Source organism: Callithrix jacchus, chromosome 5 (assembly GCF_049354715.1).
Source record: "Callithrix jacchus isolate 240 chromosome 5, calJac240_pri, whole genome shotgun sequence".
Classification (NCBI taxonomy): domain Eukaryota; kingdom Metazoa; phylum Chordata; class Mammalia; order Primates; family Cebidae; genus Callithrix; species Callithrix jacchus.
This window is the reverse complement of record NC_133506.1, coordinates 27,275,025-27,289,252: the sequence shown is the minus strand read 5'-3', so window position 1 is coordinate 27,289,252 and position 14,228 is coordinate 27,275,025. Positions and strand designations below refer to the sequence as shown.

Sequence of the window (14,228 nt, the reverse complement as noted above, 5' to 3'; positions counted from 1 at the left end):
GCAAGAGGTAGCCTGCCCCTTCAGTATTGCTGCCCTACACCCCACCCATGAATGGTTCAGGGAGCTTTCGGATCCTGTTGTTGCCACTAGTCATGCATGTCCACATATATTTACATCTAAATTAATTTAAATTAAATATAACAAAAAATTTTGTTCCTCAGTTGCAGTAGCCCATTTCAAGTGCTCAATAGCTACAGGTGGCTAGTGGCTACCATATTGGGTGGTGCAGATACAGCCTATTTCCATCTTGAAGAAGGTTCTATTAGACATTTGGACTCAGATCCATCCTCTCTGTGATGTCCTTGGCCCTCTCGCAGGGAGCCAATATGCTCTGCGTACTTGCCCTGTCTTTATTAACTCAGTTTTCTAATCCCATCCCAGGAAGCTTCTTTAAGTCTTTTACTTTTACTTTTTTCTCATAATGCTTACCCAGTGGCCATCGGAAAATATATTTCTCTGAGTCTCTCTCTGGTTCTGAATCTGTTTCCCTACACTCCTTTTTGGCTTTCTCCCTGTCTTTCCCAATATCTATAAAAAACAGATTTCCTACCCAGATAAATATATAGAAAGATATCTGATTGAATTTAAATTATACATAAAAACAGTACTATCAACCTCTTGAGTCCTTGAAAGTGTTCAGAAGTCTCCTTCAGCATCCTTACGAAAGTTTTTCTACCTACCCAATTTTCTTTTTCTAATTAAGGCTACTTTTTGTTAAGTAGCATATTAAATATACTAGTTCTTATTTTTCTGGGTTTTAAAAATTACTAGTATTGCAGTAATGTTTAGTTATACTCTTAATGTAGGCATTCACAATTTTGGCTACATTTGGGGTTTCATAGGAGTTTGTCAACTAGACTGAAAACTGAATAAGCAAATCCAACACTGTTAATAGGAACACGTGTTCCAAGTTACAGACCTTGCAAATACAGCCTATTGTGCTTCTGTAATGTCAACTGAATATTGCATACTGGGTACAAATAGGAAGAGGAAATGCCTGGCCACACTGATGTTCTGAGTACCTATTTTAAGACTACTTATGTCGGTGATTCTGATTAAGGAGATCAAAACTCCTTGGTTAGCTAGGGAGAAGGGTGGGAGTTAGTGGTCTGATAAACCTCATTCATTCATACATTCAGACAAACACTTCTTGGGCCAGGCACTTTGAAGGGCCCCCAGAATGTCTTGGTGAAGAACATCAGCATGCAACTCATAATCTACTTGGAGAGATGAATGCTGACAAGATGGGTAAGTCTGCCTTGAGAGCCACTGTCACTGCAGCCTAACGTGACTGGAGCCTGGGCCACCTGCTAAGAGCCCAGGAGGCAGTACAATCAGGCAGGGTATGGGGACAGGTTTTGATGTGGTGACAAAACGCCAATTTCAAGAGAGTTCTGCTCCCCCCTTGGTGGCACAACCTCCTGAGCTGGATCCTCCCACTGATAATAACTGTAAACTCTGATATAAGAGGATTCTTATTAGTATTTAAAAGTTTGGGTAGCTTGGGCATTACAGTAAAAACTTGGAGAAATGACCAGGATGAGGATAATTTCCCTTATTTTAGATGTTTTCTTTTTAAAGTTTGCTTTTTAAATTATTTTTTCTCTCAATTTCCACATACAGGTGTTCAATTTAGAGTCTTTTTTTTGGGGGGGGACAGGGTCTCACTTTGTCACTCAGGCTGGAGGGCAGTGGCAAGATCTCAGCTCAAGGCAGCCTTGACCACCTGGGTTCAAGAGATCCTCTGCCTCAGCCCCCGCCATGCAGCTGGAACTATAGATGCATGCCACCACACTTGGCTAATTTTTTTGCAGAGACGGCCTTCACCATATTGCCCAGGCTGGTCTTGAATTCCTGAGCTGAGGCGATCCACCCACCTTGGCCTCCCAAACTGCTAGGATTACAGGTTTGAGCCACCGTGCCTGGCCTCAATTTAGAGGCTCTTTTTTTTTTTTTTTTTAAAGAGAGTGAGCTGTAGTCATCTTATACTTTAATAGAAAAACACAAATGATAGAGGAAAGAGTCAGTGAACTTGAATAGAAACTATCCAATTTGAAAAATAGTGAGAAAGAGAAAAAAGAGATGGAAATAGATAAACAGAGCCTCAGAGCCCTGGGAACCATGTAAAAAACTCTAACAGCTAATGTAATTGGAATCCCAGAAGGAGAAGAGAGAAGAACAAGATAAGAAAGAATGGCCAATAACTTGTTAAATTTAGTGAAAATCATAAATTTATAGATTCAAGAATTGCCCCAAACAAGACAATTAAAAAAACCCATGCTTAGAGACATAATAAACAGAATATCCGTAGCATCAAACTGCTGAAAGCCAAGGATAAAGAGGAGACCTTGAAAGCAGCCAATGGAAAATGACATAGGGGAATGTTTTAAATGAATGCAGATTTTAAAATAAAAATGCATGGATGTCAGAAGATGGTGGAAAAGCATCTTTGAGTACTGAAAAAAATAAATAACCTATTAGCCCAGAATTCTATATTCCGTGAAAATAAACTTTAAGAATGAAAGCAACATATATTCTCAGATGGAGCAAAACTAGAGAATTACTTTTTAGGAGACCTACAATACAATAAATGCTCTGAGGGTTGTTTAGGCTGAAGGGAGACTTGGATTTTCAGAAAGGAATATAGAACAAGAAAATTAGAAAATATCTGGGTATCTATAAAAGACTCTTCTTTTTAATTCTTCAAAATATATGTGACCTTAAAACAAAGATTACAATATCATCTTACTGATTTTTCAATGTGTGTAGATGTAATCTACAGAATGGCTATTAAAAAAACAGACATCCAGAATATGGGGAGAAGGAACTGCAGAGCTGTGAGGTTTTTACGTTTTATGTGAAATGGTACAAATCAACTCTATTGAACATGAAAGATTGCTGATGTGTATTATAATCCATAGAGCAATCACTAAAAGAATAAGATATAGGCTTTGTGCCAGTTGAAATAGACTACTAAAAAATACTTTAATAATCATATAGAAAGCAGACAAGGGGGACAGAAAAAAAGAGGGACAAACAGTAAGCAAATAATAAAATGGTAGATCTAAATCTAATCATATCAGTCGTTACATTAAATATTAATGGTCTAAGTACTTTAAATAAAATGCAGAGATAGAAAGGACAAAAAGCATGCAGTAGGTAGAAGTCTAAGATGATCCCAAGATTCCTGCCTCTTCCTTAAGTACAAGTGTGAACTGTGAAAGTGTAAGGTGATGTTAATATGGCACATGTGACTTTAAGACAGGGAGATCATGCTCGGTGGGTCTGACCTGATCAGGTAAACCCTTAAAAGGGACCAGGCTTTTCCTGAAGAAAGATTTGAAATGTGAAGGGAATTTGACATGACTAAGATTCTCTGTTGCTGGATTTAAGATGGAAGGGGTCATGAGGCAAGAAATATGAATGGCATCTAGGAGCTGAGACTGGCCCCTGGCTGGGCCAGCAAGGAAATGAGAACCTCAGTCCTCAGCTGCAAGGAATTAAGTTCTATCACTATCACATAAGTTTGGAAGAGGACTCCAAGCTCCAGATAGAACACAGCCTGATCGGCACCTCGATTTTAGCCTTGAGGGTCCCTAAGCGGAGAAGCCAGCCGCACCTTGCCTGCATTTCTGACTTATAAAGCTATAAGCTAGTAAATGAATGTTGTTTCAACCTGCTGAATTTGTGTGATTTGTTATGCTACACTAAAAATATTAATATAACCTTTATGATGCCTACAAGAGACACGCTTTAGATGCCTACAAGAGACACAGACAAGTAGAAAGTAAATGGATGGGAAATGCATCACGCAAACAGTAAGCATAAGAAGAATGGAACGGTCACATTAATGTCACACAACCTAGACCTTAGATAAGGGACATTATTCAGCATCAGAGATAAAGGACATTTCATAATGATAAAAGGCACAATTCATAAGGCAGATATAATGGTTACAAATGCTCATGGGCTAAATAACAGAGCCCCCAAAAAGATAAAGCAAAAATTGAAAGAATTAAAAGGAAAAATAGAAACTTCTACAATAATAGTAAGAAGTTTTAACACCCTTCTCTCAGCGATTGATAGAATGAGACAAAAATATCAGTAAAGACATATGAGTGTCTAACATCACTATCAACCATACTGAACTGTTATTTGAAGAACATTAAACTCGACAAGCACATAATATATATTCCTTATATGTTCACAAAGTTAGTCCACATGCTTGGACATAAAACAAGTCTCAATATGTTGCTGAGACAGAGTCTTGCTCTGTCGCCCAGGCCTGAGTGCAGTGGCTCCACCTCCTGGGTTCAAATGATTCACCTGCCTCAGCCTCCCCAGTAGCTGGGATTACAGGCATGCACCACCATGTCAGGCTAATTTTCATATTTTTAGTAGAGATGAGGTTTCACCCTGTTGGCCAGGTTGGTCTCGAACTCCTGACCTCAAGTTAGCTGCCTACTTTGGCCTCCCAAAGTGCTGGGATTACAGGCATGAGCCACTGTGCCCGACCATAAATCTTAAAACACTATTCTCTGATCACAACATTAAACTAGAAATCAATTAAAAATATAATATTTAGGAAAACTTTTTTAATGTATTTGAATATTAGACAATATACTTCTAAATAATCCAAGGTTCAATAAAAAATCACAGGGAAATTCAAAAATATGTTGAACTAAGTGATAATGAAAAGTTAACGTATAAGTTTATGGGATGCAGCTGAAACATAATGGAAAACTTACAGCTGAAATACTTATATAAACCAGTGAGTTAAGACTCTAAGGAACTAGGAAAAAGAACGGTAATGTAAATCCAAAGCAAGAAGAAAGAAGAAAATAATTAAGAGCAGAAATCAATGGAGGAGAAAACTGACAGATAATAGAGAAAATTAACAAACTCAAATGCTGTTTAATTGAAAAAGATCAATAAAATTGGCAAAGCCCTATGTACACTGGGAGAGAGAGAGAGAAAGAGAGTCAGAGACAGAAAGACTGGCAGCAGAGAGAGCAGAAAGACTGAACACAATTAACCAATATCAGAAATAAATGAGGGGTTATTACTGCAGATCCTTGACATCAAACAGATAATAAAATAATAAGTGAAAAACTTAATGCCAACAAATCGGACAAACTTAAATGAAATAAACACATTTCTTAAAAATTACAACTCACAAAAATTTACAGAAGAAGCACGAAATTTGAGCAGCCTTATACCTAGTTAAAAAATAAATTCGTTATCAAAAGCCTTTCAACAATATAAACTCCATGCCCAGATTGCTTCACTGGTTAATTCTGTCATACATCCAAGAAAGAAAAAATACCAATCTTGTGCAAATGTTTTCAGAAAATAAATAAGGAGGGAACATTGCCCAAATTTTTTTTATAAGGCCAACATAGCTTGAACAACAAAACCTTACAAGGACATTACAAAAATAGAAAACTATAGATCACCATCTCTCATGAATATAGTTGCAAAATACTTCAGAAAATTATTAAAACATATTGGCAAATAACATTTAACAATATACAGAAAGATAATGCATTATGATCAATTAGGGTTTACTCCAGAGATTTAATTAAGGTTGGCTGAACATTTCTAAAACTTATCAATGTAATTAACTTTATTAAAGAATTAAGAAGAAAATTTCCATATTTCTTAAAAAGAAATGTTTCTTAAAATTAAGAAAACATTTCTTAAGAAATATGGAAAATTCGCTTAACAAAATCAACAGCCATTCATGATAAAACCTCCAAACAAACTAGGAACAGAAGGCAACTTCTTCAGTCTGATAAAAAGCACCAAAGAAAAATCCAAAGCCAAATTCTCTCGTATTTAATAGTGAAAGCCTAAAAGTTCTCTCTGGGATATGGAACCAAGGCAAGGATGTCTATTTCCCCCACTTTTATTCAACATTGCATTGTAGGTCCTAGTGCATAGAATAAAGCAAGTAACTGAAATAAAAGACCTAAATATCAGGAAAGAAGTAGTTTAACTGCCCCTATTTGCATGACGTGTTTATGGACCTAGAAAGCAACTATGAAAGCTAATAAGCGATGCAGCGACGTTTCAAGTTACAATGTTTATACACAAAATAAATCGCATTTTGTAAACTAGCAGTGATCAATTGGAAATTTAAGAATTTTAAATACATTTATAACAGCTTGAACACTTCACAAAAAGGAGAAATACTAATGGCTACTAAAGATATGAAAAGATGCCAAACATAATTAATCGTCAGGAAAGCACAAATTAGAAAACCACAACCTTTGGGAGGCTGAGGCAGGCGGATCACGAGGTTAAGAGATCGAGCCCATCCTGGCCAACATGGTGAAACCCCGTCTCTATTAAAAATACAAAAATTAGCTGGGTGTGGTGGCGTGTGCCTGTAATCCCAGCTACTCAGGAGGCTGAGGCAGGAGATTTGCTTGAACCCAGGAGGCAGAGGTTGCAGTGAGCCAAAATCGTGCCACTGCACTCCAGCCTGGTGACAGAGTGAGACTCCATCTAAAAAAAAAAAAAAAACCCACAACAGTGTACCATGCCACACCCACAAGTGTGGCTAAAATTAGATTGACAATGCCAAGTGCTGACAACAACATGGAGCATCTGGAACTCTCCTACATTGCTGCTGATGGAAACCTAAAATTGTATAGCTACTTTGGAGAGCAACATGGCAACTTCTTAAAAAGGTCAACATCCACCTGTCATATGACTTAGACATTCTTTAGATTTCTAGATAAGAGCAATAAAAATATCTACACAAAGACATGTATAAATGTGCATAGCAGGCCAGTGACTAAATGACATGAGATATATACATACAATGGAATATTACTCAGCCATAAAAAGGAATGAACTATTGATACATGGAACTATATGGAATCTCAAAATCACCATGCTGAGTAAAGGAAGCCAAGTAGAAAATATATGATTCCAGTTATAAAAATGATAGTTTTAGTAGGTACATACACTTGTAACATCACCTGCTTTAGTTTTCTAGGGCTGCTATAATGAAGTACCACAAACAGGTAGCTCAAGACAAGAGAAATGTATTATTTCACAGTTCTGGAGACTAGAAGTCTGAATCCAGGTATTGCCAGGACCATGCTCCCTCCAGAGGCTCCAGGGAAGAAGGCTTCCCTGCCTCTTCCTAGTTCCCGGTGGTTGCTGAGCAATTCCTGCCATTCCACCACTTGCAGCTGTCATCACACCAACCTCTGCCTCCACTGTCATGAGGCTCTCTTCATTGTGTGTCCCTGTCTGTCATCAAATCTCTCTATTTAAGAACATCGATCATCGGATTTAGGGCCCACCTTGACCCAGGATGACTTTGTGTTTACTTGTTTATATCGACAAAGATTCTATTTCCAAATAAGGTCACGTTCACAGTGCTGGGGGTTAGGACACCAGCATATCTTTCTGGGGGATGTAATTGAATCCACAACACCAAGACCACAGTGAAGAAGAAGGACATTCATCCCTGTCAAAAGGTGCTTAATGCCGTAACAGACGCTGCCCAAAGCAGGCAGCATGAGAGGTACCGAACCTGACTCCCCCTTACCATGTCTGATCTCCCACAGGGACAAACTGTTGGCCACATACAGATAAAAATCAGAGAATAATGGAGCCTCGGAAATGTCATCTGTTGGGGCCATTCATTGTGATACCAAGCAGAGCAGGGAAGGTGGGAGAAAGAATACAAGAGCAAACAGGCTGACGTCTGACCCAGACTGCGTTAGGATGAACACGTGGCAGGAAGGTGCCTTGGCTTGAGACAGTTGAGGGTACAGCTGACCTCGGACAACATGGATTTGAACTGTGTGTCACTTACACATAGATTTTTTTTTTCTGCCTCTGCCATCTCTGAGACAGCAAGACCTGCCCCTCCTCTTCCTTCTCCTCCTCAGCCTACTCAGTGTGAAGGCAGTGAGGATGAAGACCTTTATGATGATCCGTTTCCACCTAATGAATAATAAATATATTTTCTCTTCCTTAGAGTTGTCTTCATATCTTCTCTCTGACTTACTTTATTGTAAGGATAGAGTATATAACACATATAAAATACAAAACGTGTTTATATAATCAACTGTTATGTGATCAGTCAGGCTTCTGGTCAACAGTAGGCTTTCGTAGCTGTTTTTGGAGAGTCAAAAGTTGTATGTGGGGTTTTCGACTTTGTGAGGAGGGTTGGTGCTCTTACTCCTCATGTGTTCAAGGGTCCATTTAATTTGCCAGATATTTTTGTCGGGAGTTTGATTCCAGTCTTATTAGGAAAGTGAAGGTCAGAAGAGCTGCTAACCCATGGGATGTTTGTGGAGGTTTTCTCAAGCCTCTGCTTCCTGAACAGGGCACAGACTCAACTCTAGAGGTGCTCCAGGATAAACGTGGCAATCCTCCAGGTTTGCCATTTTTGAGGGAAAATTTGGGTAAAAATATTTTGATATTTCTTGTCCTAAATAGGTTTCAAGACATACATGCAGAGACAGTATCACTTTTTAAAATAAAATGGACTTAGCCTGTCTTTGTCACTGTTACATCCCTAACACCTAGGACACAGCCTGGGACCTAGCAGGTATTAAATAAATATTTATGTAATGAATGAATAAATGAATGCACTAAAAAGTAGAATACAAAATCCCCACAGATCTCAGGATAAAATGAGAGATTCTAAAGAATATCTTCTTTTTTAGTCATTTTTTAGTGGTCTTCTTTGAGCCCCTGTCCTTTGAGCTCTGGGTTGGGGTAGGGGTGAGAGCTGCTATCCTCAACCCTTAGCAGCCCCTGAGTGAGAACCCCGACTTAGGCTGATCACCCTCTGCTCCTAGGTAAGGCCCTGCTGTAAACCTCTGCCCCTAACTGGCTTGCCCACTGGATGTTAGCAGGCAGTCTTTATCACAACTGCTAAGACACACCCTTGACCTATACAACCGTCATCCTCACACTGACCTCAGCCACCCGTTCGAGCAAGGATCTATCGGTTCTCAGTGAGATGGACCAGCCTCTTCCCTCTGTCTCCCCAGAGGGCTTCTATTAACCTCCTGAGCTGGAAACTCTGAGAACACGGGCTGGAAGGTGGGGTGTCACCCATCTGGAAAGGAAAGTGCTCTCTCTCTATGCACTGCCAGAGGTTCTGTGTCGTGGGAAAAGACTCACTACTGCTGTTGCCAGAATCTTAAGCGGTTAACAGCAGCATAGACCTTGGGACCCTGCCGCCCTGGGCAGGGAACCAGCACCACCACTGACTTAGAGCCACGGTGTTCTCATCTGTAAACTGGGGATACTTCCCCTACAGAGCTGTCATGATGAGCTGACAGAACGTCCTGGGGCATGGCAAGCTCTCAGTAAAGAGAGCCCTTCTCCATTCAAATCTTTAACCTCCCTTCCATGAACAGGCAGGGTCTAATTTCCCACTCCTTGAACATGAGCTGGTCCTAGCGACTTGCCTCTAGCAAATAGAATGTGGTGGGAGGAATGCTGTTTGATTTCCGAGGCCAGGTCATCCAAGGTGACACCGCTGACACCGCCTCTCTCTCGGCTCCACCACCCTCAGACCCAAAACACCATGTTGTGAGGAAGCCAGTCCCATGAAGGGGTCACTTTTAAGTGTCCAGGCCAAAACCTCAACTGAAGTTGATTCAGGATCAACAGCCAGACACATGAGTGACCATGCTTTTGAGACCATTCCAGCCCACCCACTGCCTGACTTCAGTAGCATAAACGCGCTCCAGTGAGAATGTCCCAGCTGAGTCTGGCCAAAGCACCCGACCAGGAGAGAGAAGAATAATAAACGATCGTTGTTGCTTTGCTTTGTGCTACTGGGTCTAAGGTGGGTTGTCACCCAGCAAGAGGTAATCTGAAGAGACAGAAAACAAAATCCAACATCTGCGACTACAAACTCCCTGCCCACAATCTTCCAGACCCTCAAATCCCTTGGAGATGACCCCTGTCCCTGGCTGGTGAGTGAGGTTTGTGGGGATCCACTTACAGAGCACTGGAGTCTGAAAGACTTGAGGGGTGCCGTGAAGGAGGCACTGTAGATGGGGTCTGGGTGCAGGCCGTCATTCCACTGGGCCAGGATCGCATCCCGGTAAATGGTGACTCCGGAGGCTCTGAGCGCATCCGCCACAGCGCTCTCCACCGAGTAGTTGTTGAAGCAGGTGATGGTCGAGACGGGCGGGGGCTGCACGAGGTGGATGCGGCTGCCGCTCACGCCAAGGTTTAAGATCGTCTCCACGGTGGTGTAAGTATCAATTGTATTCCCATAGACAATGACATTCCCTAGGAAAGAAGGGAAAACACTAAGACATACAGTTCAGAAAACCAAAAAACCTTAGTCAAATGCTGATAATACCGAATTGCTCCTTATAACCCTTTCAGTTTTTCAGCTGCAGGAGGCCAGTGGTGCTACCTAGCAACCGCGACCAAGATAATTTAGTAAAGAATCGACACAAAACATCCCACAAAGTAGTCAAGCACTTTTAATGCAGAAGTAGGACATTCATTTATGGTCTTATAATTTGAAGTTGAAATTATGCCGAATGAAACCGCCTAAGAAAAAACCTTTTATCTTGTTTTTGTTCCCAATTTGCTGTACTTATTAAGGAAACAAAATTACTATTGTTGGCATGTACACTGCCTTACAGACAAAAAGGCAATGGTCAAAAAAATTCATGCTAATGATGTTACTAATAATATTTAAATGTTGAACCGGATTGATTTCAAGGAAGCTTTTCCTTTTTTGAGAATAAAAGTTAGATTTTTAATTTTACAAAGATTCGGTCCTGATTTTTAGAATTTAATATGTCAAGACCTAGCTGGAGGGACTTGGTTAGCAAAAATACAATCACAAAATAATCTTGACAGATTTCCCTTGTGCAAAAGCGTTTTGATGATTAATAGTCTATACTATTTACATTTCTCAAAGACTACAGAAGTAATTCCATATGCTGTTCCACTGTTTTATCAGTTTTCAGATCAATGACACTATTAAGTTAATGAAATGTAGTATATGCTATTTTCGACATTGGCATTTTCAAACTTTCACAAATAAACTGCTGTAGACTCATTTTCCAGGTAAGTTATACCAATTTTACCACAAAATGTACACTTCATTGAATCTCTCCCCGTTTTTGTCATGTTCATGAAGTAGTATGAAAAGGAATTTTACAAGCCAAAATACATGGCAAGTGTATTAATTCAATTTGATTGAGGAAATCATGCCCAAATTGTTTTCAGTCCAAAATTGAAAGGAGGCGTGACGGCTTGTCTTGTTTACTTAGAAAACTAAATGACAGTAACTTTCAGACAGCTTCTCGGAAGCTAACACCATCTAGAAGTTCTCCCATACTCCCTGCTCTTCAACTATGGAAAGCCACGAAGGTGCTGACGTGAGGGAGGGGGGTCTCTCCATTCCTGCCTTCACCAAGACGCTGGGACAGTTTTGTGGCTCTGACCCCCACTCTGTTCGATGCTCCAATGCAACATTCCTTCGTGAGCTACATTTTCCTTGGCTGAAAGAGGCAACATTTTGCTTAAATTATTGAGGCTCCCACCTGCCACTAAACTTGAATCTTGGCTGTCTGGCACAACAAAGAATCAGCCTTCCAGGAAAGGCAAAACTCGAACCAAAAACTGTCAAAGGTTTGAGGTCTTCTGTCCTTTTCAAATAAGGTTGCCAAAACAATATTCATTTTCAGTTGAACTAACTTAAGTGTGTTTAGATCTCACACAGCGAAGGATTTTGTATTTTCTGGTCTCTTTCATGATAGCTGTTAGCAGCTCTGCTGTGAGCTAGGCTTTTTCATCACAGGCTCATGGAAAACTGGGCCTGCGATGCTGCTGGGGTTTGGAGGGCTGTCCGATCCAGCAGGTGTGGTCCATGCACCGCAGGCAGCTGGAGAGGGTGATGCCTTTCAATTCCAAAGGTAGCACATTTTGTAAAATCTCTGACTTCAAAATTAGAGGTTTATTTCTAGATATTCTAACTTCTAAACAGCTGTGGCTATCTTTATGTTTAATGTGAAACAAAATTTCCTAACAAAAATATAAGACTATGGTCATCTTAAGAGTCAGTTATTGTCATCATAGGAACGCTGCATAACAAAACACGTCAAAACTCAGTGTCAAACAACAAGCATGTTATGGGTGGTCTACACACCTGTGGGTGGACTAATGTCAGCTGACCTGGCTCCCGGTTATGGCTGGGTTTGTTTGCACCACGTGTGTTTCATCCTGCTTGGACTGACAGCTACCTGAGGCATTTGCTACCTATGAGAAATGCAGGTGCACGGAAAGGCAAGCACAAGGGCCCAGGCACACGTCAAGCCTCCGCCCACGTCAGTCCACTAATATTCCACCAACCAAAGCAAGTCTCTTGGCCACGCCCATGAGCACAGGAGTGAGGACGTCCACTCTCCCCACACGGGAGGGACGGCAGGTGAATATTTACTGACCAGCAGTGCAAACCAGCATGGTCATATGGGGGGTGACTGCCTACGTGATTTCATCTCAAACTTTTCATTTAAACAGGCTTTCTATCACTAGTTATAGTTCTCTCGTTTCCCACAAAATATAGTAGAATTTCATGATAATATAATGTTATATTAAATAAATAAGAACATATTACAGGTCAAATCACATCCTCCATAAATATAAGAAAATATGATAAAAACTAACTATTAATATGTAAGATGGCCTACTATTCTTCACCAGGTCAACCTCTTGCCTTTTTATTATTTTTAGAGACAGAGTCTCGCTTGTTGCCCAGGCTGGATGCAGTGGCGTGATCTCAGCTCACTGCAACCTCCAGCTTTTGGGTTCAAGCCATTCTCCCACCTCAGCGTCCTGAGTAGCTGGGATTACAGGCCTGCACCACTATGCCCAGCTAATTTTTGTATTTTTAGTAGAGAAGAAGTTTTTGTCCTCCCAAAGTGCTGGGATTACAGGCGTGGGCCTCTGCATCTGCTGCAATCTCTTGCCTTTAAATATGTCTGTTGTGTGGGAGATTCTTTTCATCACCTTTGTACAGTTGTGAGTTCTTTCTGCAATGCTGCTCACGTTTACTTTGTAAAGAATTTTGAGAGTCGGTTCACGTTTATTTCTGGACTCTATGCCAGGCACAAAATGCCAGGCACAAAGTTGATACATAACCCATCCTACTGTTATCATCACCAATAACAATAGCATCTAGAACTCTTAACAATAACACAGGCTTCTCTCAAATGCTTATATATAATGTTATAAGCCTGCAGCAAAATATAAGCATGGTGGTAACTCTTAGAATAACCCAAGTCTTATATTTTGGGGACCCCTCCAGGAAAAAGCCTAGTAGACGAAGACTTTGATTATTCATTTTGGGATAAATCAAACTGATGTAAAAATATGATTACTGACGTTTATCAGAGTAGTTTTACTAACATGGATGAGTTGGAACCAGTGCTTCTGAAGAACCCATGTCAAGGCCTCAGGCTGCCTGTAGCTGTATCTGGGCCCCACAGATTGTCCAGCCTCTACACAGGTGAGGTCCCAGCAGGCCTGTGGGTGGTCTCTATCTTTCCTTCCCAGCACTCACCATGGCCTACCCACCTAGGCTACACTCAGGCTTCTCTGAGAGATGACTTCTTTGGACTGTAAGGTCCGTGTTCGCCCTTCCCACTGTGTCATTCCTGGAGCCTCGCACAGTGGCTGGCCGACAATGGCTGTGACTGTAGTTATCACCGTAGTTCTATGTTTCCTGACTAGATACGTGGATACACATGTCGGAGGTTTATTAGATTGCTGATCTGAAGACTTTCTTTCTGCTGGATCATACTTCAGTGCCCTTTAAATATTTAGCACAAAATGACCTCTCTGTAGCCAGATTTTCCCACCACCTATTTCTGCTTGGTATTCACTACTAAGCTGGCATTATAAGAAACATCCAGCCACAGAATGGGCTATACATCTGAGATTTTAAGACAGAAACACGTTCCCCTCAACAATGTTAGATCTGGTTATTAGGTTTCCAATGTAACTCATAAAATCCTGCATAATCCCGAATGTAACAAAAATTGTGTGTGCCTACAACAAATTACACATAAAAGTCATACTCCTGTTGTATTGGTGGCATTTAAACTCAGGGAAACAAGAAATCACATCTTTAATGTGCTATTTAAGGAAAGACAGGGCTGGGTGTGGTGACTCATGCCTGTAATCCCAGCACTCTGGGAGGCCGAGGCGGAGGA

General features: G+C 40.7%; 1 protein-coding gene across 8 annotated transcripts in view; it reads right to left on the bottom strand.

Annotated features, from left to right (window-relative positions):
* The window catches only part of CFAP61 (cilia and flagella associated protein 61), a 327,205-nt gene that overhangs the window by 77,567 nt on the left and 235,410 nt on the right, over window positions 1–14,228 (bottom strand). For all 8 annotated transcript variants that reach the window (XM_035298462.3, XM_054255275.2, XM_078371503.1 and 5 more), the window contains one exon: window positions 9,992–10,284. In XM_035298462.3, the coding sequence (XP_035154353.3) occupies window positions 9,992–10,284 (293 nt within the window). The remainder of the gene's footprint in view (window positions 1–9,991; window positions 10,285–14,228) is intronic.